This window comes from Cucumis melo, chromosome 12 (assembly GCF_025177605.1).
Source record: "Cucumis melo cultivar AY chromosome 12, USDA_Cmelo_AY_1.0, whole genome shotgun sequence".
Taxonomy (NCBI): Eukaryota; Viridiplantae; Streptophyta; class Magnoliopsida; order Cucurbitales; family Cucurbitaceae; genus Cucumis; species Cucumis melo.
In genome coordinates, this window is record NC_066868.1 from 751,098 (window position 1) to 777,994 (window position 26,897).

The following is a 26,897-nucleotide window of genomic DNA, read 5'->3' on the forward strand; positions in this document are numbered from 1 at the left end:
TTCACACTCAAGAGTTCACTTGTAAGGAGTTTCAAGTTGAGTAACTATCCTATTCACATGCCATTGCTGCAGCACGAGATCGCAATATAAATGTTTATAGTTTATGTGCTAATTATTACACTAATGAATGTTTGTTGGCAGCATATGCGGAGGTCGTCTACCCATTTGGGAATCAATCAAATTGGAAGACAAGTGAAAACTACGTACATATGACTGTTTTACCTCTAAAAAGTAGTCAAAAGAGTTGGTCGATCGAAAAAAAAAAAGAGGATTCCAAGTGTCGGTGAAGCTCCGAAATTGCATAAGTGTGGTCGATGAAAAGAAATAGGTCACAACAGATTAACGTGTACCAATGTTGGTTTCTTTTCGTACTAAAACATGCTTTAGTTTGTTATTTCACATACTTATTAACATTAAACTTTAGAGTAACGTTCAAACTGTTTCTTAGTTTGTTATTTTTTGTGAATTGGTTTGAAGTTCTTTACAGCTTTTGGGCTTTCTATTATTAGCTTTTGTATGATTTCAGCACGTGAATTGGTTTGAATTTCTCAACTGCTTCTCTTCAGGTGTCATCTCAATGATCGCCTTAATTACAACTACAAAGAGAAAATGCAAATGTATTTAGGACAAAGAAATAAATACAAAATCATGTGATCCTTAATAGTTACTATTGCTTACTACTTACCATTGGCGAGTCAAACACCTGGCTTATAGTTTGGGACTTTGGTGATTGTTGGCACACCCACCTCAGCATTCGTGGTATGACATCATCGTTTACTTTATCTACACCACATCCAATGATGGTTGGTATAGACTTGTATGCCCAAACCTATTCCACATTTGATAAACAAGTTTATGAAGTACCCCAAGATATATATAGATATATAAATGTATGCATAAGTTTTGAAATAGGAAGTAGCATACCTATAATGCATGCGAAAATCCCATGGTAGTATATTTCGTCTTAGTTGATTTCTTCTTTTCCTTGGCATGTTGCATGTCCAAGGCTCTTTTTAAGGCACTTAGCGTGCGTCCAAAAACAATCCTGCCCAATCATAATTATTAAATGTATTCCAATCATCAACAATCTTGAAAAAATTTCGGTCCACTTTGGTTCGCCTATCTTTTTCTAACAAAGATAGCACTATAAAGTACACCAAAGCTAATTTCACTATATCATCGTCGTCACCCTCGTATTCCAAAAATATATCCTCTAAGTCACTTACATAAATACACTCTTTGTCTTTGAAGAACTTCTCCAACAATCTACTATTCCCAACCAACTAAATAGACTCTTCTTTAAGACCCCATAGACCCGTTATGATGTTAAACTCTCTCCTACCATAAGTACAAACAACGCCCCCTAGTAAGAAACTTATATAATCCTTTCTTCATCTTCCACCTCCCTTAACAATAAGAAGTGGATGAGTGGCCCATTAAAGTCAATATTTAGGTCCAAAAAGTGCCCAAACTTTGTTTTCCTAAATAAGGCTAATTGATCCGGTTTGAGTTTGACTTTAATATTATGTGTTGTCTTTTCTAAATGAGACAAACAACTTACTAGGGCATAAAAATCTTGTACACGAGTCCGTCAGTCGATGTCGATGTCATAATTGAAGTCTGAACAAAATAGGAACAAATGAAATATAATTGCATAAGAGACTTACTAAACATGTCATAACAGCATGGTGAAAGTTTGGAATGTGCAAGATGCGTGCGAGAAATGTGCGAGATAAACCATGAGGGCCTAAGAGACTTACTAGGCATGCAAAGAATCACTCCAAATGGATTAGGAGGTATATACCAATTTGATTTGAAATAAATAATGAAAGTTTGGAAGGTGCGAGATAAACCATGAGGGCCTAAGAGACTTACTAAACATGCATAAAGTTTGGAATGTGCGAAAGTTTGGAATGTACAAGATGTGTGCGAGATAAAATATAAGAGTTTAAAAGACTTACTAAACATGCATAAAAACAATCCAAACTAATGCTTAAAAAAAAGTTGAAAACAAATGGATACTTTGAACAAAAAAACAATTAGTGCTTCATTTAAAAACTGTAATGAAACTTTTAAAACAATCCAAACTAATGCATATCCCTTCCGTTATGTATATCATCACCTCTCTTCTCTACTCCAATTTATGACCTAACACTTCTTCTGTAACGCCCCAATGATCTTGTATCCATTTTTCTTAGTATTTTTTTATTTTATTTATTTATTTATAATTAAATAATGGAACTTATATCATTAAGATTTGGATTTTTCTTTTTTAAAGTATTAAGTAAACTCCAAATGAAATTATCTTGGTATTTAAGATTTTTATACGTATTTAAAAGTTGAGGGAAAGGAGGGATTTGTTGAGAAATTGGGTGAAATTTTAGAGAGAGAAGGGTGAAACTTGGAATTAATCAAAGAAGAGAAAAGAGGGAAATTATTTTATAAATAGGAAAAGAAAAGGAAAAGAAAAGGAAAAGAAAAGAGAAGAGGGAGAGAAGAAAACCCTAGCCGCGCCGCCGCCGCCGCCGCCAGCCACCGCCGCCGCCGCCGTCGCGAAACCCTAGCCGCCTACCCACGCCACACGCACAGCCGCGCCAGAATTCGTCCAAGCTTCCTCGCACGCCGAAGCCGAGTCGAAGCCGTCCATTCACGCGTCTGCAAGACGACTGGAAGCCGAAGCCACCCCTCGCGCCGCTTCGATCCGAGGCAGATCAGCCGAAACTCGTCGCCGAGATCCATCTCCACGTCGAAGCCGCGTCGCCAGCCGAACGCGTCTGCAAATCGGAGCCGCGAACGCGCCTACACCCGAGCCGCACCGAAGCCGCGAACGCGCCTGCCTCCAGCCGACGGACGAAACCGAACCCGGAGCCACCACCCGCGCGTCCGAACCCGGAACCGCCCGCGCGCCCGAAACCGAAACCCGCGTCCGCGCCACACGTGCCCAGCTCTCCCCGCGTGCAGCCGCGCCGCGCCGTGCGTTCCGCGTAGCCGAGCCGCGCCCCCTCCCTGTAGCAAGCCGAGCCGCACGCGAAGTCCCTGTACCGAGCCGAGCCGCGCCTACGCCAAGCCGAGCCGGTCCTGTCTCCTTCCAGTCGAGCCGCCAAGCCTGTTTTGGCTCCTTCCACCCAAATTTTTGGTAATTTCCAAATTCCCTAGCCTGCCCAGTAATTAAATGAGTTAATTTGGAAATTTAATTAATTTAATTACTTTCCTCAAGAAGCAAATTGGACCAAATAGCTGCTGCAGCTTAGGACCTCCTCAGTAGGAACTCATCTAGCAACATCTCGAGGTAAGAGATTTCTACTACTAGCCCCATGTGAGAATTTGATGTTGCATGTTCCTTCAGTGACATACGATGATGGTTGGGCTTACGATGTATGATAATATTTTATCATGATCTGACGAATGACATGGCCATACTTTGGCATAATATTATAGTAATGAGAACCCTCGAACCATATGTGACTGTATGATAAGACTGATGGACTTATGATGTATGTGACTGTATGGTAAGACTGATGGACTTATGATGTATGTGACTGTATGATAGGACTGATGGACTTATGATGTATGTGACTGTATGATAAGACTGATGGACTTATGACGTAGGTGACTGTATAATGAGGACTATTAGTGACTGTTTGATGATAGCTGTAGTGGGGGATGAGATGGTGGTTATTTTCTGATGATAATTTGATGACGTATGCATATGTATGTTGGGATTGGGGTATCTGTTAACTTCTCCTATCTGAGTCGTACCTGCATGGGTGTCCTTCGGGATCACCACCTATTTAGGACTGTTAGGCTCGACGGGGCGCCAGTCCAGCATGACTATAGATATGACTCGAGCGACTCGACGGGGTCCTCGCATCCCGACGGTCCTAAGTGTCCCCTGGACACCGAAGACCAGAGTTATGTCCCTACGGGGCGCATGTTGCACGTGTTCGGGAGCGTGCCAGAGTTTGGGTACTAGTTTCAGGACTCGATAGGAATGTTAACAGGCACCTAGTGGGACTAGTAGTGGGTCCCTTACTGAGTATTTTTATACTCATTCTCTTCATTTCATGTTTTCAGGTAGAGGACGAGGTAAGGGCAAGGGCAAACCGGCGAGCGATTCGAAGTGAGACCGTGAAGGGCCATAGGGGCTACCGCTTCCGCTTACCTTTATTTCAGATTTTCGCACTTGAGTTCGAGTACTTTCATTATTTACCATCTTTATGTAGATAGGGCCCGCTTAGGGATTTTAAACTTAACTCGTATTTCTACATGTTACTTTAACTATCTTTCATAAATAAATTTGCTAGATTTCTTTGCATTTATTTACACCAGATTTTATGACTTAAACACTGATCCTAGATTTAGTAACCACTTCGATTCAGCATAAAGAGTCGGGTCGTTACAGTTGGTATCAGAGCGCAGTGTTTTAGGTCCTGTAGACTGACTTATGATGTAAGTCATTTTGTTTTGATTTTACCTCACCCTATGGCTATACGGTCCTTCGTCACTCGCCAGGTATGCCTAAAGCTTTACAAATATTAAGATTGTAATGTTGCCTGATTAGATTAGACTTAGAGAGAGAATATTGAGCTCTAGTGGTGAAAAATTTGTCGGTGAATTTTAGGAAGAATGCCGCCACGTAGAGGTGCACGTCGAGGAGGTGGCAGGGGAGGCAGAGGAGCCGGTCGTGGCCAACCGGCGGAGCAACCTGCCGCGCCGCCAGTCAACCCCGACGTACCAGTCAACCCTAATGCACCGGTCACTCAGGCGGATCTCGCCGCAATGGAGCAGCGTTACCAGGCCATGCTGCAAGCTGCTCTAGCGCCGTTCCTCGCCGCTCAGCAGAACCAGGCCGCCCCTGTTCAGGACCAGCCTGTAGTCCCTCCAGCCCCTGTTCAGGACCAGCCTGTAGTCCCTCCAGCCCCTGTTCAGGACCAGCCCGTCATCCCTCCAGCCCCGGTGGAAGCTCAGCCGGTGCCAGTACAACTGTCAGCTGAGGCCAAGCACTTGAGGGATTTTAGGAAGTACAACCCGAAGACTTTCGACGGATCCTTGGACAACCCCTTTAGAGCCCAGCTGTGGTTGACATCCATAGAGACGATCTTCAGGTACATGAAGTGCCCAGAAGACCAGAAGGTGCAGTGTGCAGCTTTCTGTTTGGAGGATAGGGGGACTGCCTGGTGGGAGACTGCTGAGAGGGCGCTGGGAGGAGATGCCAGTAAGATCACATGGGAGCAATTCAGGGAGAGCTTTTATGCTAAGTTCTTCTCTGCCAACGTGAAGCACGCCAAGCTCCAAGAGTTCCTAAACTTGGAGCAAGGCAAACTGAGCGTGGAACAGTATGATGCCGAGTTCGACCTGTTGTCCCGTTTTGCCCCTGATGTGGTAAGGGATGAGGCCGCCAGGACTGAGAGATTTGTTAATGGCCTCAGGTTAGACCTCCAGGGTTTTGTACGAGCTCTTCGACCAACCACTCATGCGGATGCTCTACGCATAGCACTGGATCTGAGCCTGCATGAGAGAGCTGATCAATCTAAGGTTGTCGGCACAGGGTCAGCCTCGGGACAGAAGAGGAAGGCGGAGGCGCAGCCCGACGTAATACCACAGCGGACTCCGAGGTCAGGAGGTGTCTTCCAGAGACACCGTCGGGAGCTGGCAGCAGCTGGGAGAACTTTGAGAGAGCTACCCATTTGTACTACCTGTGGGAAGGTCCATGGAGGACAATGTTTAGCTGGGAGTGGAGTCTGCTTCAGGTGCAGGCAGCCGGGGCACACCGCTGATGCGTGTCCTCGGAAACCCTTAGAGACGACGCCACGTCAGCCTTCTGCTCCCCAGCAAGGGAGAGTCTTTGCCACGAACCGGCAGGAGGCCGAGCGAGCTAGTACGGTGGTGACAGGTACGCTCCCAATCTTGGGGCATTATGCTTTGGTACTATTTGACTCGGGGTCATCGCATTCATTTATATCCTCTATTTTTGTCAAGCATGCGGGTTTAGAAGTAGAACCGTTGGGTAGTGCCTTGTCTGTCTCTACTCCTTCTGGAGAGGTCCTTTTGTCTAAGGAAAAAATAAGGGCATGTTGGGTAGAAATAGCAAACCATACCTTGAATGTAACTTTACTGGTGCTAGATATGCAAGATTTCGATGTAATTTTAGGCATGGATTGGTTGTCAACTAACCATGCAACCATAGACTGTTTTAATAAGGAAGTAGTCTTTAACCCTCCTTCCGGGGATAAGTTTAAGTTTAGAGGAGCAGGCATGGTAGGTATACCCAAGGTCATCTCAGCAATGAAGGCGAGTAAGCTACTTAGCCAGGGTACTTGGGGTATCTTGGCGAACGTAGTAGATATGGCAGAACCAGAAGTTTCCCTATCTTCCGAACCAGTAGTAAGGGAGTACCCTGACGTTTTCCCCGACGAACTCCCAGGACTTCCGCCTCCCAGGGAGGTAGACTTCGCCATTGAGTTAGAGCCCGGCACCGCCCCTATCTCTAGAGCTCCTTACAGAATGGCCCCAGCCGAGTTAAAGGAGTTGAAAGTCCAGTTACAGGAGCTGTTGGACAAGGGCTTTATCCGGCCCAGTGTATCACCTTGGGGAGCCCCAGTGTTGTTCGTGAAGAAGAAGGATGGGTCGATGCGCCTTTGCATTGACTACCGAGAATTGAACAAGGTGACAGTTAAGAACCGCTACCTCTTACCCAGAATCGAGGACCTGTTCGACCAGTTACAGGGGGCCACCGTCTTTTCCAAGATCGACCTGCGATCAGGCTATTACCAGTTGAGGATTAGGGACGGTGATATTCCCAAGACGGCCTTTCGTTCGAGGTACGGACACTACGAATTCATAGTGATGTCCTTTGGTTTAACTAATGCCCCTGCAGTGTTCATGGATTTGATGAACAGGGTGTTTAAGGACTTTCTAGACCAATTCGTCATAGTCTTCATCGACGATATCTTGATCTATTCCAAGACTGAGGCCGAACACGAAGAGCACTTGCACCAAGTCTTGGAGACCCTTCGAGCTCATAAGCTATACGCCAAGTTCTCCAAGTGTGAGTTCTGGTTAAAGAAGGTGACATTTTTAGGGCACGTGGTTTCCAGTGAGGGAGTCTCGGTGGACCCAGCTAAGGTCGAAGCGGTGACCAACTGGCCTCGACCGTCTACAGTCAGTGAGATTCGCAGTTTTCTGGGTCTGGCAGGATACTACAGGAGGTTTGTAGAAGACTTCTCACGCATAGCCAGCCCATTGACCCAGTTGACCAGGAAGGGAACCCCTTTTGTCTGGAGCCCAGCATGTGAGAGTAGTTTCCAAGAGCTTAAGCAGAAGCTAGTGACGGCACCAGTCCTGACAGTGCCTGATGGGTCGGGAAGTTTTGTGATCTATAGTGATGCCTCTAAGAAAGGACTGGGAGGTGTCCTGATGCAGCAAGGTAAGGTAGTTGCGTATGCCTCACGCCAGTTGAAGAATCATGAGCGGAACTACCCTACCCACGACTTGGAGTTGGCAGCTGTAGTCTTTGCACTGAAGATATGGAGGCACTATCTGTACGGTGAGAAGATTCAGATTTACACCGACCACAAGAGCCTGAAGTATTTCTTCACTCAGAAGGAGTTGAACATGAGGCAGAGGAGGTGGCTCGAGTTGGTGAAGGACTACGACTGCGAGATCCTGTACCATCCAGGTAAAGCAAATGTAGTGGCTGACGCGCTGAGTAGGAAGGTTGCACATTCAGCAGCGCTAATCACGAAGCAGACCCCCTTACTCAGGGATTTGGAGAGAGCCGAGATTGCAGTCTCAGTAGGTGAGGTTGCCGCACAGTTGGCTCAGTTGACAGTTCAGCCAACCTTGAGGCAAAAGATCATTGCTGCTCAGCTGAGTGATCCTTACTTGGCAGAGAAACGTCGTATGGTAGAGACGGAGCAAGGTGAAGAGTTCTCTATATCCTCTGATGATGGCCTTATGTTTGAGGGACGCCTGTGTGTGCCGGAAGACAGCGCAGTTAAGACAGAGCTTTTGACTGAGGCTCACAGTTCCCCGTTTACCATGCACCCTGGGAGTACGAAGATGTACCAGGACTTAAGGAGTGTCTATTGGTGGAGGGGCATGAAGAGGGATGTAGCAGAGTTCGTCAGTAGGTGCTTGGTGTGCCAGCAGGTGAAGGCACCTAGGCAGCATCCAGCAGGGTTGTTGCAACCCTTGAGTGTGCCAGGGTGGAAGTGGGAGAGTGTGTCGATGGACTTTATCACGGGACTGCCCAAGACCATGAAGGGCTACACGGTGATCTGGGTTGTGGTCGACAGACTCACGAAGACAGCCCACTTCGTGCCAGGGAAATCCACGTACACTGCCAGCAAGTGGGGGCAGTTATACATGACGGAAATAGTAAGACTGCACGGAGTACCAGTATCCATCGTTTCAGACAGGGATGCCCGTTTCACTTCGAAATTTTGGCAAGGGCTCCAACTTGCATTAGGTACGAGGCTGGACTTCAGCACGGCATTCCACCCTCAGACTGATGGTCAGACAGAGAGACTGAACCAGATTTTGGAGGATATGCTGCGGGCCTGTGTGCTAGAGTTTTCAGGAAGTTGGGACTCCCACCTGCATCTAATGGAGTTCGCCTATAATAACAGTTACCAGGCTACCATTGGTATGGCTCCGTTTGAGGCTCTGTATGGCAAGTGCTGTAGATCCCCTGTCTGCTGGGGCGAGGTTGGAGAGCAGAGGATGCTAGGCCCCGAGTTAGTGCAGACTACCAATGCAGCCATACAGAAGATCCGAGCTCGTATGCTGACCGCACAAAGCAGACAGAAGAGTTACGCTGATGTACGACGTAAGGACCTCGAGTTTGAAGTGGGAGATATGGTCTTTTTGAAGGTAGCACCGATGAAGGGCGTTCTGAGGTTCGAGAAGAAGGGGAAGTTGAGTCCACGTTTCGTGGGGCCATTTGAGATACTGGAACGGATTGGCCCTGTGGCTTATCGTTTGGCCTTGCCCCCATCCCTCTCAGCAGTGCATGACGTATTCCATGTCTCCATGTTGAGGAGGTATGTCGCAGACCCGACGCACATCGTGGACTTCGAGCCCCTACAGGTCAGTGAGAACTTGAGCTACGAGGAGCAGCCTGTCGAGATCTTGGCAAGAGAGGTCAAGAAGCTTCGTAGTCGAGATATTCCACTAGTCAAAGTCCTCTGGCAGAACCATGGAGTTGAAGAGGCCACGTGGGAGAGAGAAGAGGACATAAAGGCCCAGTACCCAGAAATGTTCGAGGATTAGAGCTTTCGAGGACGAAAGCTTTCTAAGGGGGGAAGTATGTAACGCCCCAATGATCTTGTATCCATTTTTCTTAGTATTTTTTTATTTTATTTATTTATTTATAATTAAATAATGGAACTTATATCATTAAGATTTGGATTTTTCTTTTTTAAAGTATTAAGTAAACTCCAAATGAAATTATCTTGGTATTTAAGATTTTTATACGTATTTAAAAGTTGAGGGAAAGGAGGGATTTGTTGAGAAATTGGGTGAAATTTTAGAGAGAGAAGGGTGAAACTTGGAATTAATCAAAGAAGAGAAAAGAGGGAAATTATTTTATAAATAGGAAAAGAAAAGGAAAAGAAAAGGAAAAGAAAAGAGAAGAGGGAGAGAAGAAAACCCTAGCCGCGCCGCCGCCGCCGCCGCCAGCCACCGCCGCCGCCGCCGTCGCGAAACCCTAGCCGCCTACCCACGCCACACGCACAGCCGCGCCAGAATTCGTCCAAGCTTCCTCGCACGCCGAAGCCGAGTCGAAGCCGTCCATTCACGCGTCTGCAAGACGACTGGAAGCCGAAGCCACCCCTCGCGCCGCTTCGATCCGAGGCAGATCAGCCGAAACTCGTCGCCGAGATCCATCTCCACGTCGAAGCCGCGTCGCCAGCCGAACGCGTCTGCAAATCGGAGCCGCGAACGCGCCTACACCCGAGCCGCACCGAAGCCGCGAACGCGCCTGCCTCCAGCCGACGGACGAAACCGAACCCGGAGCCACCACCCGCGCGTCCGAACCCGGAACCGCCCGCGCGCCCGAAACCGAAACCCGCGTCCGCGCCACACGTGCCCAGCTCTCCCCGCGTGCAGCCGCGCCGCGCCGTGCGTTCCGCGTAGCCGAGCCGCGCCCCCTCCCTGTAGCAAGCCGAGCCGCACGCGAAGTCCCTGTACCGAGCCGAGCCGCGCCTACGCCAAGCCGAGCCGGTCCTGTCTCCTTCCAGTCGAGCCGCCAAGCCTGTTTTGGCTCCTTCCACCCAAATTTTTGGTAATTTCCAAATTCCCTAGCCTGCCCAGTAATTAAATGAGTTAATTTGGAAATTTAATTAATTTAATTACTTTCCTCAAGAAGCAAATTGGACCAAATAGCTGCTGCAGCTTAGGACCTCCTCAGTAGGAACTCATCTAGCAACATCTCGAGGTAAGAGATTTCTACTACTAGCCCCATGTGAGAATTTGATGTTGCATGTTCCTTCAGTGACATACGATGATGGTTGGGCTTACGATGTATGATAATATTTTATCATGATCTGACGAATGACATGGCCATACTTTGGCATAATATTATAGTAATGAGAACCCTCGAACCATATGTGACTGTATGATAAGACTGATGGACTTATGATGTATGTGACTGTATGGTAAGACTGATGGACTTATGATGTATGTGACTGTATGATAGGACTGATGGACTTATGATGTATGTGACTGTATGATAAGACTGATGGACTTATGACGTAGGTGACTGTATAATGAGGACTATTAGTGACTGTTTGATGATAGCTGTAGTGGGGGATGAGATGGTGGTTATTTTCTGATGATAATTTGATGACGTATGCATATGTATGTTGGGATTGGGGTATCTGTTAACTTCTCCTATCTGAGTCGTACCTGCATGGGTGTCCTTCGGGATCACCACCTATTTAGGACTGTTAGGCTCGACGGGGCGCCAGTCCAGCATGACTATAGATATGACTCGAGCGACTCGACGGGGTCCTCGCATCCCGACGGTCCTAAGTGTCCCCTGGACACCGAAGACCAGAGTTATGTCCCTACGGGGCGCATGTTGCACGTGTTCGGGAGCGTGCCAGAGTTTGGGTACTAGTTTCAGGACTCGATAGGAATGTTAACAGGCACCTAGTGGGACTAGTAGTGGGTCCCTTACTGAGTATTTTTATACTCATTCTCTTCATTTCATGTTTTCAGGTAGAGGACGAGGTAAGGGCAAGGGCAAACCGGCGAGCGATTCGAAGTGAGACCGTGAAGGGCCATAGGGGCTACCGCTTCCGCTTACCTTTATTTCAGATTTTCGCACTTGAGTTCGAGTACTTTCATTATTTACCATCTTTATGTAGATAGGGCCCGCTTAGGGATTTTAAACTTAACTCGTATTTCTACATGTTACTTTAACTATCTTTCATAAATAAATTTGCTAGATTTCTTTGCATTTATTTACACCAGATTTTATGACTTAAACACTGATCCTAGATTTAGTAACCACTTCGATTCAGCATAAAGAGTCGGGTCGTTACATCTTCATGTTCATTATTTGTATTCCCTTACCTCTTCAAACCCAAATTCTCAACGTGTCCATCCTTATGTGCATGTAGTCTAAAATTATCAACTCACATTCAACTATTTACGATCTTATTAATAGACTTAAGTCTTAATTGTTCCATCATTCTCCTTTCTTCTTACAAACAAACTACCTCAAATTAAATAGAACATTTTTTTAAACCTTTTATTATGCTCATGAGCTATATATGGACCATTACATCATTTATAGTATTTCAAATTTCAAAGTTACAGAGAAACCCAACAAAAGTGCAGGTGATAGAAAGTGATCAAAGAGGAAGCTAGAGTGGTTTAAGAAGCATCCATAGCGGCATGAAATACTCACAATATAAGACAATACATAATAGATAGAAAGCAATGTAGATAAAAAAAATAAAAAAATAAAAAATAAATAAAAAAAACTCACTCCTGAATAATGGAGCTTCAATTGCACTTCTAAGAGACAGTCAATCCAAAGTTAAAGAAGGGATCTAAAGCAAAAGGAGCAAAATGCCAACTATATTGCAAAAGTCAGATGTTTACACCCCTGTGACAAATTAGATGACAAAACTAGAGTTAGAAGAAAGTTTCAAAGAAATCAGAATAAAGGAGATTCAATCGCACTTATCTTCATTAGATCACCTCAATCATTTCCTATGTTAAGTTAATTGAAGTCATCTTACCTTATTCAATCGTGTAAATAATGTAAATAGTGAATAATTTTCTGTCCAAGTATATACCAAACCAATTTCTCCTCTTGAACCCTCTATTTCTATTGTTTACTCTTCCTCTGTTTATCCCCAACTAAACCCTCTACTTCAATTCATTTCACTACTCATTTAACTTTCTAAGAACCTAAACAAACTTTGACTAAACTAATTTACAGCAAATAAGTCGATTCCAAAATAGCCTAAAACCAGACATTTACGGATGAAACTCATAACAAATACCTAAACCAAACATTTACAGTAGATAAATTGAAAATGGGTTAGAGATGAAACTCACTAAAATAAGAGAAAACGCTCAAAGTTAATTGAATGGTTCGAAAAGGAGGAGCGACGAAATGCACTGAAGGATTGACGAATGACAAGCAACGAACGGCCAGAGTATCTTCGAACGGCACTGGAGCAGAGTATTGTAGTAAAGCGAGAAATTTTAATAGCCAAAAAACCGCTTTTTTTTTTTTTTTACTTCAGGTGTTCTATGCGAAAGAGAAGGGAAAGGAAAAGTTGTTTTACATGGAAGGAAAAGAGAAAGAGAAATTTAATTAAGGACATTTTTGTCCATTTACCCCTAAATTGTCATAAAACTCTTCCTTTTCAAAAACTATCCCAAAAGTTTTTTAACCTATTTTTGGCAATTTGCCCAAAATGATCTCTTAAACCTTGTTTTAAATATCAATTTGGAACACGTGAGATTTTAATTAGTCCCAAATTTTATAATTTGTATTTTTGGTCTTTAATTTGAGAAATAAAATTTCTCATTCAACAAATATAACAATATGATTTGACTGTTGATTCAAACATAACCGATAGTTTAAAATAAAAAGGTATTTTAATTTGCTTTAAATTGAATGTTGGGATGTTGATCATGCCTGTTCTAGTCCTTAAAAGGCTTTAGATGACAAAGTTGATGAGGTTATAAAACCCTACTAACCATCACATTGTTTACAGACCTAATTCACAATTTCAAAACTCTATTTTTCCAAAGAGAGTTGACTTGAAATTCTCAAGAGTGAAAGGGCAATTAAGTTAGATCTTCAATTTTATTATATGCTTTAGATATACATATATATATATATATATATTTATTTATTATATTTATCGTCACCGACGTTATAATATTTATATAATAATTTGAAATGGTTCCAAATGGTTGGTTATATTATATCCTATTGTCAACACTTTGAATTGGCCTTCATACCAATCTTCAACTCTCTCCCACACCTTCCATCATGTTTAATTATTCATTGTTCCATATAATTAATCACTCTCCACCTATTTCTCTTCATTATATTATATATATATATAACTGTAACTACCTCATCCAATTTTTGTTTCCTGCTTAATTTAGATTAAGGCCATAAGAACCAAGAAAAGCGATGGAATTGAAATGTATACTGCACACACACATATATATATGGATACATTTTTGTTTATGAAAGGAGATTATGAACAATATGAAGCTCCGAAGTACTGATGCTTCTATCCCATCTTATCAATGGTTAAACTCAAGAAAAAACAAGAAACAAAACAAAACACATGTAGTATATATAGCCCTCTTCTCAATACATAATAAACTCTGTTTAATTTCATTTAGAATGTCTAGTGAATACCTTGACCAAATTTGGGTAGCATCCTTTATCACTTCCACGTCCAAAGAACAAAGTAGAAACAGGTGATTCTACATTGCCGTCTTCATTTTCGTCATCCTCGTTGTCGTCGTCCACTCTCGAATCAAACGACAATCTCCTAGGACTTCCGGATCTCCGTCTTTCCATGGTAGGACTCGAGGAGGAGGAAGAAGCAGGGGAGGGAGGCTGGAGAGTGGGCTTCACAGAAAGCATTCTGAAGACAGTGTTAAGGCAACTTGGCTTATTAAAAGAAGGCTTAGAAGAAAGATGGATGATAGGAGATGAGTTAATGATAAGATGATTGGAGAAATAGGAAGGTGGGGGAGTGAGAGGAGAAAGAAGAGATCCATTATTGTTATCATGCAAATTAGCCTTTGGAGTTCCTGGCTCTGACTCCCATTTGAATGGAACTGAAGCTGACAATCCTGTGTGGTAATCTTCTTCTTCTACCATTATTCTCGACATGTCGTCCCTTGTTCTTAGCTTCTTTAGCCTCATCTTCCCTGATTTTCCACCTCCCAGTTCACCTGAATTTCTTCCCCCCATGTTCATCTCTCCTCTCTCCCTCCCTATTTCAATTCCAATATCTATCCCCTGTATATATACATATAATCAATTAGAAGGGGTCAAAAACCTTTCCAATCAAATAATAGTTTTAAATGACTATTTCTGTTTCGATATTTTCAACTTTGATTCATTTTGATACATTACTCGCAAATTGAATATATTTTAAAAGTATGGCCAAAGTAAATCGAAGTTAAAAAACAAACTATTATACAAGTAAACGAACTAAAATCAAAGGTATGGAAAACCAAATTAGTAGTTTGGTAATCTTTTTTTAATATTTTACTTACTGCAAGTCTTTCTTTTTTTCTTTTTTCTTTTTTTTTTCATATTTATTACACCTCAAATCTGTCGATAAATTAATATAGTTGGTCAATGATAATGTGAAAAACAACTGACACACATATGCAAATATGCATATGAATGAATTGATGGTGTCCATGTGTATGTGTGTTTTGAGGGTTGACCCCAAAACGAAGGCAGAAATGAAGAGGACTTGCATATTACAATTAACTTCATCATCGCTAATCTAGGATCTAATTAACCCTTAATTAAGATCCAACTTAAGTATGATTTTATAAACAGGGAATTCAAATTAACATATACTCCCCTTTGAGTTTTGAGAGAGGAACACACAGAAAAAACAAATTAAGAAAACAGAACAGGTTGAGCCAAATGTACCTCTTATTATGTGCTGATCAAATGGACGCCGATATTGGGTTTGTTTCCGCAATATTATTCAACTTCATTCAAACAAAATGAGATATTATTTCTGCCATTACTGCCTCCTTTTGGGGAAACAAAAATGGTAAAGACAAAAGCCATCCATCACTCAATAACTTAATTAATTTCTACCATCAATCACTCAATAAAACTCTCTTTGTTTTTGTGGTCTTCCTCTTTTCCTATCTTATTGGGACTTCAATTTTTGTTAACATACACAATTCTTCACCAACACAATCTCTCTCTACTCCATAGATTTTCTAAAATCAAATCTCACCGCCCCATTTCTCCAATGGATGAAAATCTGCATTTCCCTTCTCAAATGGTAAATTCTATCTACCGTACAAATTGTACTTTCATGGAGTCATGAATTTTGTCAAAAAAAAAAAAGGCATAGTTTTTACAAAAGTGAGATCTAATCTTACATCTTTATGATGGAAGACCATACAGCAACATGAAAGACATAGTTGTTTTGTTGCATATGAATTATATTCTAGAATATTTAATGTCACAAAGTTTTGCATAAAAATTACATGTGGACTGAAGCATTGCAATGGTATAAGCATCTGTTGAAATATGGTTTTACCCTGAGTTGAAAATTGAAATCATCAAGCGCTTTTCATTCCTTTTACCATCAATTATAAAACAATATTAAAATTTTCTCATATCACAAAAACAAAATAGAGAAATTACATCCCATAATAAAAAAAAAATTTTAAAAATAGTTCACGGCAAATAATTAGATATACCATACAATTATCAAAGTACTATAATATAGCTATCTACTTTTAAATTTGCTACTTTGGCTTTTTATCTAAATTTTAAAAATGATATAATTAAATATATCATACGAAGATATAATAACATGGACTCTAGTATTGTAAAATCTTTTGCTATTTTTGCAAAAGTCCAACCAAATATTACAATATGACAATTTTTAAAAAATAAAAAATAAAAATGATTGAACCGGTATAAATCTCATTGATTTTAGAATATATAAATATTGGAAATGAAGTTGAAATATTGGACATGAAGTTTAATGAAGAACCTCATGAAAAAAAGACTAAATTATGAATCGCAATTTTTTATGTTGGCGTCTAACTTATTGATATGGCCGGTGATGATTTTTTTTTTTTTTTTTTTTTTTTTTTTTTGCTTCCTAGATTTTAAGAATGATATAATTATCACTTAGATGATGGTTCACCCTCATTTTTTTTCCTTGCTTGAATTTCTGTCCACTTGTCTCTCTAAACTCATAATCTCTCGTCCATTGTTTTTCCTTTTCACGAACAGGGAAGGTACATATAAGGAATGTGACTAGAGCAAAGACAAAAAAGTTAAAAATTCTCTCATCTACACTCCATCCATAATACCATATACTAGTATACATAGATATTTAACAATGGTGTAGTTTTGCATAGTTCAACATTGATCCCACAACCGATTCAATGTTATTTTCACACTTTGATTCCCTTAAAAATGATGCCTTTGAAATAAAGGCTATTATTACAATTGTTATATATAACTTGACGACATGTTCCCCTCTTATTTGGTCTAGTCAACCATATTTGAGCCCACGTTATCTCGGAAAGGGTTGAGAAGATGCTATCTGCTATAGTAATTCTACTTCTTCATTGCAAAAATGAAACTTCTCTTGAAAACTCATTCCAATTCAACCTTCTTATATGCACAATAATCCAAATCCATCCATCCTTTTACAATTGGATAAATGTAGGAGATTTAGTCAAGTCAATCATCTCAGACTTACCGGAAGTAACTCTTCTCTTGAATCTATGCGAACTTGTTCGGCAGTCGGGAGACGGGGTAGACACATCGATAACCTCATACTCAACAGTTGGAACCAGGCCATTATTACACCTTGAAACTTTGCTGATTTCAGAAGCTATTCCTGATGTTAAATTCTTCCTACCTGGTTGCTCCTGCAAGTTCATACCACTCCCTTCGAATTGGTTTTCCTCTCCGTCATCAATGATAATTTCAGTCCTAGATGTACCTGCTACAGTGCAAGACTGACCACACGAAGCTGCCTCTCTTTCATCATTCTCGAGTCCTTCATCACATGCACACAAGTCATAAGACATACCCACATCAACATAAGATGGAGTACACGAAGAAGGTGGCACTTGTTCATTGGTCTCAAGCTCCTTATCACATCCACGCAATACGGGAGGAGGTCTTCCATCTGTACCTGTCTGATAATCCATTAACTTTTGAGGAACTTCATTTGAAACTTCTTTCATCGATCCATATACTCGAAAACTACAAATTTCTTCACTTTCTCTATCATACTCCCAGTCATCTTCATTTTCAAGCACACCTTGATCTCCTTCGGAATAGCATGGAAGCTCATTGATGGGAGAAACTTGGACCTTCATATGCTCTGGCAAACTTGGGCAACCAGCCGCATTCTTCATGAACTTTGTTGAGAAGTAGTTTACAGTTATATTTAAACTGCAAGGATAAGGAGAAATAAGTGAATAAAGAGTTTGGCAGACAAATTTGATTGAAATTACATCAGTTTGTTGCTCCTTCATAAATCACAGTAGTAAGATATCGCCCTTTTCACTCTCAAACTTCGGTTTTGCCCCAAAAACCTCACAGTTAAAAGAATATATTCTTTATTGAGATACTATAAATCTTTCCCTTTTCTTGCTGATATGGAGGATTATCCAAAGATTAAAATATTGATGTCCATTTCGATTTGAAGATTTGATGTTTACAAGCATTTATAAAAGATATTGGAGATATTCATGAATATTTAATATCAATGTTAAACCTTTCGAAACATGTCAATGGATATTTTCATTATTCTTAGGTTTATCTTCACGTTTCTTGCATATTTAACAGATAATTCGACAAGATTGTATAAATTTTTTCAAATGTCATACCCACACCAAGCAGGAAGTGTGAGCATTGTATATGCAAGTTTAACTTTGTTAGCAACTCCAGAGAGAGACTTGAAAGTTGCAGCAGCACTTCTTACAGCCAATGACTCATTAGGATGCTGCCACGCCCATTCAAACTGCACCCACAGTTTAGAACATCAAATTCTAGAACTCATGGAAACTTACCAGAAAATAAATGGCTAAAGAAGGAAATGAAAGCAGCAACAAATTTTGGTATATTCTTTAAGCCTTAAATCCCTAATATGCAAGCCACTATTTCTTTAGATAAAAAATGAGTTCTGAGAGAGAATCTGTCTTCTTTTTTTCTTCTTTTTCTCTAACATCTCAACATTTGCATAATCATCGAAGTGTCATTCATTCAGCTAGTAAAAGAGAATCGAGTAGAAAAACGCAGAATCAAACTAGTTTAGAGCTCAAAGTCAGGAGATGTAACCTGAAGAGCAGATACATTAGTAGGGAAGCCATAAATGCACAAGACCATCTCCCAAGGTCTCTTCCTCTTAGTACGCCAAGCACCGCATCTAATTTCACCATTGTGTTGTCTGATTCTGCGCTTCGGATTCACTGTGAATCTAAAATTTCATACAAACAGTCATCAAATCAATTCACAGCAGATCGACTCACCAACATTTCTTAATGTTTTCCCTCACTCAATTTATGCAAAAGAACCGAACCCGAAATCCGAAAATTGGGAATTTAGAAAGCAAATAGAAGGTCCGATCTAGGGATGCAAAGAGAGAAAAATGGAGTGGGAAAGATTCAAACCCGATATAGGTATGGCCTTTGAAACGAGGGCAAGCAGAGGCCAAGAGATAGCATGAAAAGAAGCCATTCACACCGTTTCCTCTCTCTTCTTCTTCATCATCATCTTCCTTCTCCTCATCCTGTACTACTGCAGCCATGGTTTTACAGATTTCCGGTTTCTCTTTCCTCTTCCTCATCTCTCTCTCTCTCTCTCTCTGTAGAAGATGAAAATTTTACTAAAAAATACAATTAGGCCGTTGGTGAAATACATGAAAGAGATGGTATTTGGATTTTGAAATGAGTTCATTACAGCAATTGAGTTGGGTGAATTTACTGTTTTGCCCTATTTCGTAGAAGAGATTTTTATAGTCCCCATAAACAATAATTTAAATGATACAAAATTGGTCTTAGGGCATAGGGCATATGGACACGTCAGAATGGCATAATATAAACTGCAGTTTTTCAGTTTTTTTTTTTTTTTAATTAAATAATAATAATAAAAGCATCCACAAGTCTCGATTTCACCGCAACATCAGAACACTTTTCTCAACTTTGGTTTGCCCTAAACCCAAATTAAATGAACTTTAATTTAATTTAATTAGGAAGCCTGATCTCGGCAATTCAATGTCTGATTCATTCATCGTCTCTATTATTATATCTTCAAAACCCTCAATTTGATCTGTCTGCTCACAAAATTCCCAATTGGAATCAAAAGCAATAGCGATCAAGCATTTTTGAACAGTTTACCATACATATGGTAATTGGATATAGGAAGGGAAGAAGAGGGGTTTTACAAAATCAGTGGAAGGTGGAAATTAAAGGGATCGGAACAATGAAGATACACAATGAGAAGATACAATTAACCCAAACAAAACCCCCAACCCCCCCCCCCCCCCCAAACACAAATCATCATCCATCAATCGGAAGCCTTCTCCGACGACGACGAAAACAAATGCCTCCATAAGTAGCGACCGGAAGCCATATCTACCACCGTCCAGAACCCCGATGAGATCTGTTCAAACATATATACGACACGTACGTACACACCAAATATTAATGAAAGAAAGATTTGATATGGAAATGGAAGAAACTAAAGAAGAATTGTATAAGAAGTGAGGAAGAAGGACCTTGATGGAGTTGGGGGATGAAGAGGAATTGGAATCGGAAGTATGGTCTTGGGCGTGGAAATCTTGAGAGGGAGATTTGAGGTTACGGATAAGGAAGAAGCCGGCAAGAGTCGCTGAGAGAAATATGAGAATAAATCTCAGCGGACACATTTTTGTTTGTTTTATTTCAAAGCCTTTCTTCTTCCTTCCTTAGGTTCTACGAAAGTGAAGGGAATTGAATGTTAGAAATATGGAAAATTTGGATGCCATGCCATATCATATCAAACCAAGGCTTTGGATGCTTTTTCCACCCAACCCAACCCAACCCAACCCAACCCCTCTCATTTTCTTCTCTTTCTTACCATTAAAATAAACGGCCCCCACCAATCAACACTATTAACATTAATAATCACATCAAGTTACACACTTCCTTACCTTACTCATAACTCATAGCCCACAACCTACATATCTTATATACAAATTACACAAAACTAAACTAACACCAAACAATCCATTACAACTTCCCAAACCCAACATACAAAAACTCAATTCATTTTGATCAAACTAACAAATATAATATAAAAAAATATCATAATCTATTTATAATATCTAAATAAAAACTATTACAAACAGTTATATTTTATAAATATTTAGTTGAATAAAATATATATATATATATATATAAATACAAAGGCATACCCAATAAGAATATAGAAAATCGTAGCTTTCGTCCAAATGGAGTTGGGTATATCCACATAATTTATTAGCTTTCTTTCCAAAATTTATTAAAATTATAAGTATCATTGATATATTAACCATTCTTGATCTATTTCAATTTTCAATCGTAGCGTTTTGTGTATTAATAATATATCAATACTCATTAAACATGTCGTTCAAGTATACCAGTAACATATCAATCTTAATATGCAATTTCAAGTAAATTGTTAGTGTATGTACCAATTATTTATTAGCATTCATTCAAATTTTATGTAAAATATGACATTTATTGCAACAATACTGTATCAATACTCATTAAAAATTAATTTTATACATAATACTCATTAAAAATTAATTTCAAAGTATAAGTGACATATCAACATTCATATATCCTAAACTAAAATTTCAAGTATTAATTTGGTGTATTATTAGTGTCTCAATATAATCCATTTCAAGTATAACATTAATTATCGTTAGCATATCTACATATTTTTTTTAAGAATCCATTCGTTCAAATATATCATTACTATATCGATTCTATTTTAAAATACAAATTCATGTATAAATTATTAATAATTTTATCAACACTCATTTGTAATGGGTATCAAGGAGGGCAAATTGAAACATGATAAATTGATGACAAAATTTGAAGTATAATTCAATTAAGTGTAGTAGAACAAATTAATTATGGTTCAAATCAAATCTACAAATAAAATTACAAATGAACGGTCACACTTGTTGATTAGTAAATTTGGTATAGCAGTTGTATAACTTATATACTTTATATCCTTTGACGGACATACCAAATATAAAGTATATCAACTTGATCTTTTTCCTACAATTAAAGATTTTCTAATTTGTAAAGAAAGAGTTAAATCTATACAAGTTGAAGATAGAGTTTGATGAAATTTAAAATTTAGAGATAAAAACGGGAATATCAAAAAGAAATTTTAGAATTTGTGTGGTTGTGAGAAAGTTAAACTTTTGATATCAAGTGGATAGTACAAGAATAAATGAGCTATTAAAAGCTTGTGTGATTCTATATAATGGTATGTGAAAAAACCGATCCATGTAATTATTAGACCATTAAGATCACGGTCTACATATGATAGACAATTGATCTGGACAGTTTTTTCTCTTTAAGACATATAATATATATAATTCACCATAGCTAATTAAACACACACACAGCTTTTTTACATATTAATATGATTACAATACACACACACACACACACACACGCACATATATATATATATATAATTTGCTATAAATCTATATTATTTTACAAAACAGAGATGTGAGATGAGATGAAAATAGTTAGCGGTAATTTGCAGATACATACCCAACTTAATTAATTACATACATCCACCAGTACCCATCGGTAAATTCAATAGTTGTTGATCACGGCATGTAAAGCTTGTTCCCACATTTGCATCTCCATGCTTCCGGGTAATACTCGGCCGTCACCGGAGTTCCCGGCGGCACCGGCACATGGACCGCCGTGCAGGGCGTGCACTTGCCGCACTTTGAGGTGCAACGTGGCGGCGATGATCCCGGCCCACCCAATCCTCTTCTTGGCAATCTCATGAACTGATCTTGATCTTCACAATTTGCGATCATGGGGTACTGAAAATGTCGGTATTATATTAAACCACTACAAAACTTAACCAATTTCGGCCTTGACAAACTCACTCTTGTATGGATGTGCTAGCGAGCGAACAAAGGTGAGTAATTCGAATCTTTAGTGAAAACAAATACAAACCTATAATATATAGTGAGGGAGACATCTTTCAAATTTTAAAAAAATATTTTTTTTTTAACTCATTATTTTTTGTATGTAAATTGAGAGTGATGTGTAAAATAGATGCATCAAAGTTGTTCATTTTAGATTATTAAGTATAATCTAATCAAGATATTTAAAAGAGAGATATAATATGCTTGGTACAATTCTCACCGCACATTCTTCATGCAATAACCTTTTTGAATCTTGAAGAGAAAAATGTTAATAAAACAATTGTTTACGTGACAGTTTGTGATCGAAGGTTTAGATTAGATTTTTTTAAAAAAAAAATGAGAGAGAGAGAGAGAGAACGCCTATGTAATGCATCCAAATAATGGGTCAGTATCTCAGTGCCAGCTTATGATAGATTATGATGGATTTGATGGATGGACGATGTGTTTGTTTAGAAGAGATGTGATAGACTATATATGATTGTATATATATAATGTATGGATCCAGCTGACTAGCTATCTACTCGATCTGTACTTATAAGGTTACCCATTTTGTGACTAACATTACTTATCTACATTGAATAAATAACCATCACAGCATAGATATACACATAAACAAAGTCAAAATAAATTTAATTAATTACCTGGACAGCTTCAACAAACGAGCAGCTCCTAGTGTTATCTGAAGAACATAACATCAGCACACGTCCATCAGAGAGAAATATATATATATGTACATCAAGTTTTACAACTAAAATTAACTCTCTTTATGATCATGATATCTCACCTGAATCCCCATGAGATGAACTCCTGATGCTGCTACAGAATGATGACAATATGAATACCATTAAAAACAAGAAGAAGAAGAAGAAGAAGATCAAGATGAAGATGAAGATGGATTTAGGGTTTGTTTTGTTCTCAATGACTACTCTGTTTCTATTAAACTCCATTCACAGCAGAGGAAAATTTGCAGAAATATTCAAAATATATATAGATTTACTTGAACAAGTTAAAACAATGATGAAATGTAATGATTCACAAACTTTGGATATGCATTTCTCTGTTTCTTATAGGGAATTTGAGATATGTGGATGCAGAGAAAGAGAGAGAGAGAGTAATTATAATTTTAACAAGATAAAGATGGATTCTTATCAAGTGCTTTTGGTGTTTACTTCTTTCAATGATTACCAAATGAAGGAATAGTACAACAACTGAACAACCCATTTAGCTTCTGACCTCTCTCATCTAAATTTGTTTCTCCAAATATCCCATAGTTTCTCCTTAGTCAATTAATCCAAACTTGGAAATAATTATATGCCTTTTGGGGTTCCATATGATAATAAAATTGTTTAATTAATTTTTCAAAGTAGTACCAGTTTAGCAAGGGATTATAATTACATTAGAGATTCACATGGGATTGCAAATAAATACCAATCAAACATCCTTAAAATCATTGTACACAAATATAGGTAAAATGTACAAAAAAGGGTTTGTGATAGAGAAATGGGGTGTGTGTGTGTGTGTTCATATAGAATCTGTTCTGGACAATACACTAGAGTCCAAGAGTATTTTGCACTAAAAATAGGAAAATTTTAATTTATGCCCCCCCCCCCCCCCCCCCCCCCCCCGCCTATTTCTAAACTTTGGATTATATCAATTTAAACTAATATTATATTTGAAAATTATCAGTAAAATGCATCTATTCTTACACCTATAGATTTTCAAAGAAGCCTTAACTGAGAGCTTAAATTGATCTGACCATGAAAGTTTGGAGGTTAAACTAAAATAAAAAATTCCAAATAAAACATAATTAATGCATGGTTTAAATTGATATATGCAAACCCAAAGTTTAGATAAATAAATTGATATTTACCCTTACCAAGAATATGTCATTTTCGCTTTTAACCTGTGTATATGATATTGTGTGTATTTTGAATTTAGAGTAGCCATTATTGTTGAATAACGTGGTCCCTGTTAGAAAGAGAATGAATAGGTTCTTTTCACGTTTATGGGTATGAAGTACATTGTTGGAGTTGAGGTGTATTGTTTTGTTTGGGATGTTTCTTGAGCAGTTGGTTTTTACTAGAAAAGGAAAGGCAGTGGATGGATCGGAGGTATATATATATATATATATATATATATTTTCAATTTTTTTTCACTTTGGCCTTTTGGTGTTGACAGAGATGAGCAAATAGTACATGTGCAAATATATTGTTAATTAACCAAATAATGAAAGGAAAATTAATCTTTGCTAGCTTTCCTCATACTTTTCTTTTGTTGCTAAGCTTTTGTTTTCATTCAGATTCCTCTACTGGTGCATCAACTTTAATTTCTTTCAATTTTTATTAAAAATAGTTATACTTCCTTGTAACATTAATTAAATGATAAATATACATATACATTCTGATATTATTATTGAAGAATATAATAATGAGATTTGATATATATAGTTCAATAACAATCTCCATTTTGAGTGTATATATAATTAACTTGTATGACATGCTCTCTCAAAATTGATTTTTGAAATCTTTTGATCTAGGGTTGAAATTATCTTTTAACCACTGGAGATTAAAATGTTTACTTTGTGTAGACCAAAGTGTAGGTATGATCCAATAACCGAAAATTCATCATATCCTTCATTTGTTAAACCCCAATGAGACTTAATGATCCGGCCCCATTGCTCTAATCCTTGCCAATTCAAAGACAATGGTCAAGTCGTCTCAGTATATATATAGTGAGGAAAAATGGCTTTGTGCCACATTCATTCAGGTTGTATATTGGGATATGAGTCTCTCTACAAGCTAATTGCTAACATATTTAATTAGTTTGCATAAAATTACAAAACATTCACAATATGTATACTGTATTGTTCTTAAATTAATGATACTATCGATCTTACTTAATTGAATGTATACCCATGTGTCAAATCTCTCTTTTCCATTTTAACAAACTTCAACTTTTCAATATCTCTGCACCCAAATCTTTAGCAAACTGGACTAGCTAGCTACTTAACATCTCCAACAACAGCCAGCTTAGCTAATTAAGTACTTGGCTACTTCAAAGCTCTCACTACAATGATGCATTCTATATATTGTATTTATGATATTATTGGACGATGACTTGATAATTTCTCGATCTTCTAGCGCTTCCATAGTGTAGATGTTGTAGATATATACTCGGGCCTAAGTGTTCCATTGTCGTTCAGACGGCCAACAAAACAACTGCCTACACTGACGACTTTAATTTCCATCCTCCCACCACTACAAAGAAATGAAAACTATATGATCACTATTTTGTTCAATCTAAAAAACTGCAACATTTGTATATAGATACAAAGGTGGTTTTTAACGTGTTGAAGTCGTGGACTGGATATACAATAAGGCATTGAAGTTGTGGATCTGGATCCACTACTTCAGTGAGTTGTTCGTTCTAGTCAATCAATGCTGCCATGTGTCTAGCATCCACATGGAAGTCATGGATGGGGTAAGATTCATGAGGAGTATATCAAAAGTTGGCATAAACACGTCATGATCATTGTGCACAAGGAGAAGCAACATACGAGCCAACTGTGTATGAAATGACTGTTATTCCTGGTATAAGTCAAGTACGAGACAATTTATCATACCTAATGGGGCTTAGTATTATTACATGGTACGAATTTTAATATGATTTGTTTTCTAATTGTAATAGCATGCACATTATTTAGTTACACATTATTTGCCATCATTCAGAATATATAATAATTTTGTTCAAGACATACACAATATTACTTCGTGAAACACAATTTACAAGATTTGTATTCAATGTGTGATCAAACGCTGGTAAATGTAGAACATATTATTCATAAGACAAGATGACTCAATTTTGCAGACACGGATCGAAGATGTGTTCGATGGAGACAACGACGACAGAACAAGGATGTTGTAGAGGTAGATCAGGATCGTGCTTAGTTTGTAATCGTAAATTTTTATTCATATGAACTTAAATCTTGAATGTATAATGAACTTGCATTCTTAATTTGCACCAAATTATAGGTTAAAATTTAGAGATTTGTAATTTTGTAATCCAGCCACCATGCAAGTTATATTGCTATGAAATTTCAAATAATTAACCATAAGTTTCAAATAGCATATGTATATTAGATTAAAAATGACTATGAGATTCAATGAAAAACACTTTAAAGCCGTGTAATTATAAGTTTCATAAAATATTTTGTTGTAATTTTTTAAAAAAGAAGTCGTGTACTCGATATAACTGTTTCAATTACATTAATTTCATTGAACTAATTTTTAAAAGTATAACCATAAATTTGTAGAAAAGAGTTTATAAAATTTGAGTCAAAAAGTCTTAAAAGATATGTTTGTTTTGTAAGTACGTGGACTAATGACAATCAATTTCCTACATCTTTTAGTATTTCTATTTTTTCTAACTTTGATAAATATGAAGTTAGAGGTTGTA

The 26,897-nt window shown here is 38.7% G+C and overlaps 4 protein-coding genes across 4 annotated transcripts; all 4 read right to left on the reverse strand.

The window, feature by feature from the left end:
* Positions 1 to 13,686: 13,686 nt before the first annotated feature.
* LOC103497034 (uncharacterized protein At4g00950) lies at positions 13,687 to 15,377 on the reverse strand. The gene is made up of 2 exons (XM_008459090.3): positions 15,170 to 15,377; positions 13,687 to 14,518 (listed from the first exon to the last, which is right to left on the reverse strand). The coding sequence occupies exon 2, from the start codon at positions 14,474 to 14,476 to the stop codon at positions 13,883 to 13,885; it is 594 nt and encodes a 197-aa protein (XP_008457312.2). The 5' UTR covers positions 14,477 to 14,518; positions 15,170 to 15,377; the 3' UTR covers positions 13,687 to 13,882.
* Positions 15,378 to 16,548: 1,171 nt separating this feature from the next.
* Positions 16,549 to 19,764, reverse strand: LOC103497035 (uncharacterized). The gene is made up of 4 exons (XM_008459091.3): positions 18,904 to 19,764; positions 18,572 to 18,710; positions 18,121 to 18,254; positions 16,549 to 17,683 (listed from the first exon to the last, which is right to left on the reverse strand). The coding sequence occupies exons 1-4, from the start codon at positions 19,077 to 19,079 to the stop codon at positions 16,927 to 16,929; spliced, it is 1,206 nt and encodes a 401-aa protein (XP_008457313.2). The 5' UTR covers positions 19,080 to 19,764; the 3' UTR covers positions 16,549 to 16,926.
* A 34-nt stretch (positions 19,765 to 19,798) lies between these two features.
* Positions 19,799 to 20,293, reverse strand: LOC127144380 (uncharacterized). The gene is given in 2 exon segments (XM_051080290.1): positions 19,799 to 19,894; positions 19,896 to 20,293. Coding segments are annotated over 2 exon segments (360 nt in total). The 5' UTR covers positions 20,160 to 20,293.
* A 1,584-nt stretch (positions 20,294 to 21,877) lies between these two features.
* LOC127144431 (EPIDERMAL PATTERNING FACTOR-like protein 6) lies at positions 21,878 to 23,578 on the reverse strand. The gene is made up of 3 exons (XM_051080361.1): positions 23,227 to 23,578; positions 23,084 to 23,121; positions 21,878 to 22,334 (listed from the first exon to the last, which is right to left on the reverse strand). Exons 1-3 carry the CDS (start codon positions 23,387 to 23,389, stop codon positions 22,110 to 22,112), a joined length of 426 nt encoding a protein of 141 aa, XP_050936318.1. The 5' UTR covers positions 23,390 to 23,578; the 3' UTR covers positions 21,878 to 22,109.
* Between the last annotated feature and the right edge of the window lie 3,319 nt (positions 23,579 to 26,897).

Excerpts from the sequence above, each read along its gene's own strand:
- LOC103497035 (XM_008459091.3), bottom strand. The coding sequence starts at position 19,079 with ATGAGGAAGAGGAAAGAGAAACCGGAAATCTGTAAAACCATGGCTGCA. Across the intron at positions 18,711-18,903 it reads AAAGGCCATACCTATATCGG|ATTCACAGTGAATCCGAAGC; the intron begins GTTTGAATCTTT and ends ATGAAATTTTAG. Across the intron at positions 17,684-18,120 it reads ACACTTCCTGCTTGGTGTGG|TTTAAATATAACTGTAAACT; the intron begins GTATGACATTTG and ends TTATCCTTGCAG.
- LOC103497034 (XM_008459090.3), bottom strand. The coding sequence starts at position 14,476 with ATGAACATGGGGGGAAGAAATTCAGGTGAACTGGGAGGTGGAAAATCA.
- LOC127144431 (XM_051080361.1), bottom strand. The coding sequence starts at position 23,389 with ATGGAGTTTAATAGAAACAGAGTAGTCATTGAGAACAAAACAAACCCT. Across the intron at positions 23,122-23,226 it reads TTCATCTCATGGGGATTCAG|ATAACACTAGGAGCTGCTCG; the intron begins GTGAGATATCAT and ends TATGTTCTTCAG. Across the intron at positions 22,335-23,083 it reads CGTTTGTTGAAGCTGTCCAG|TACCCCATGATCGCAAATTG; the intron begins GTAATTAATTAA and ends CGACATTTTCAG.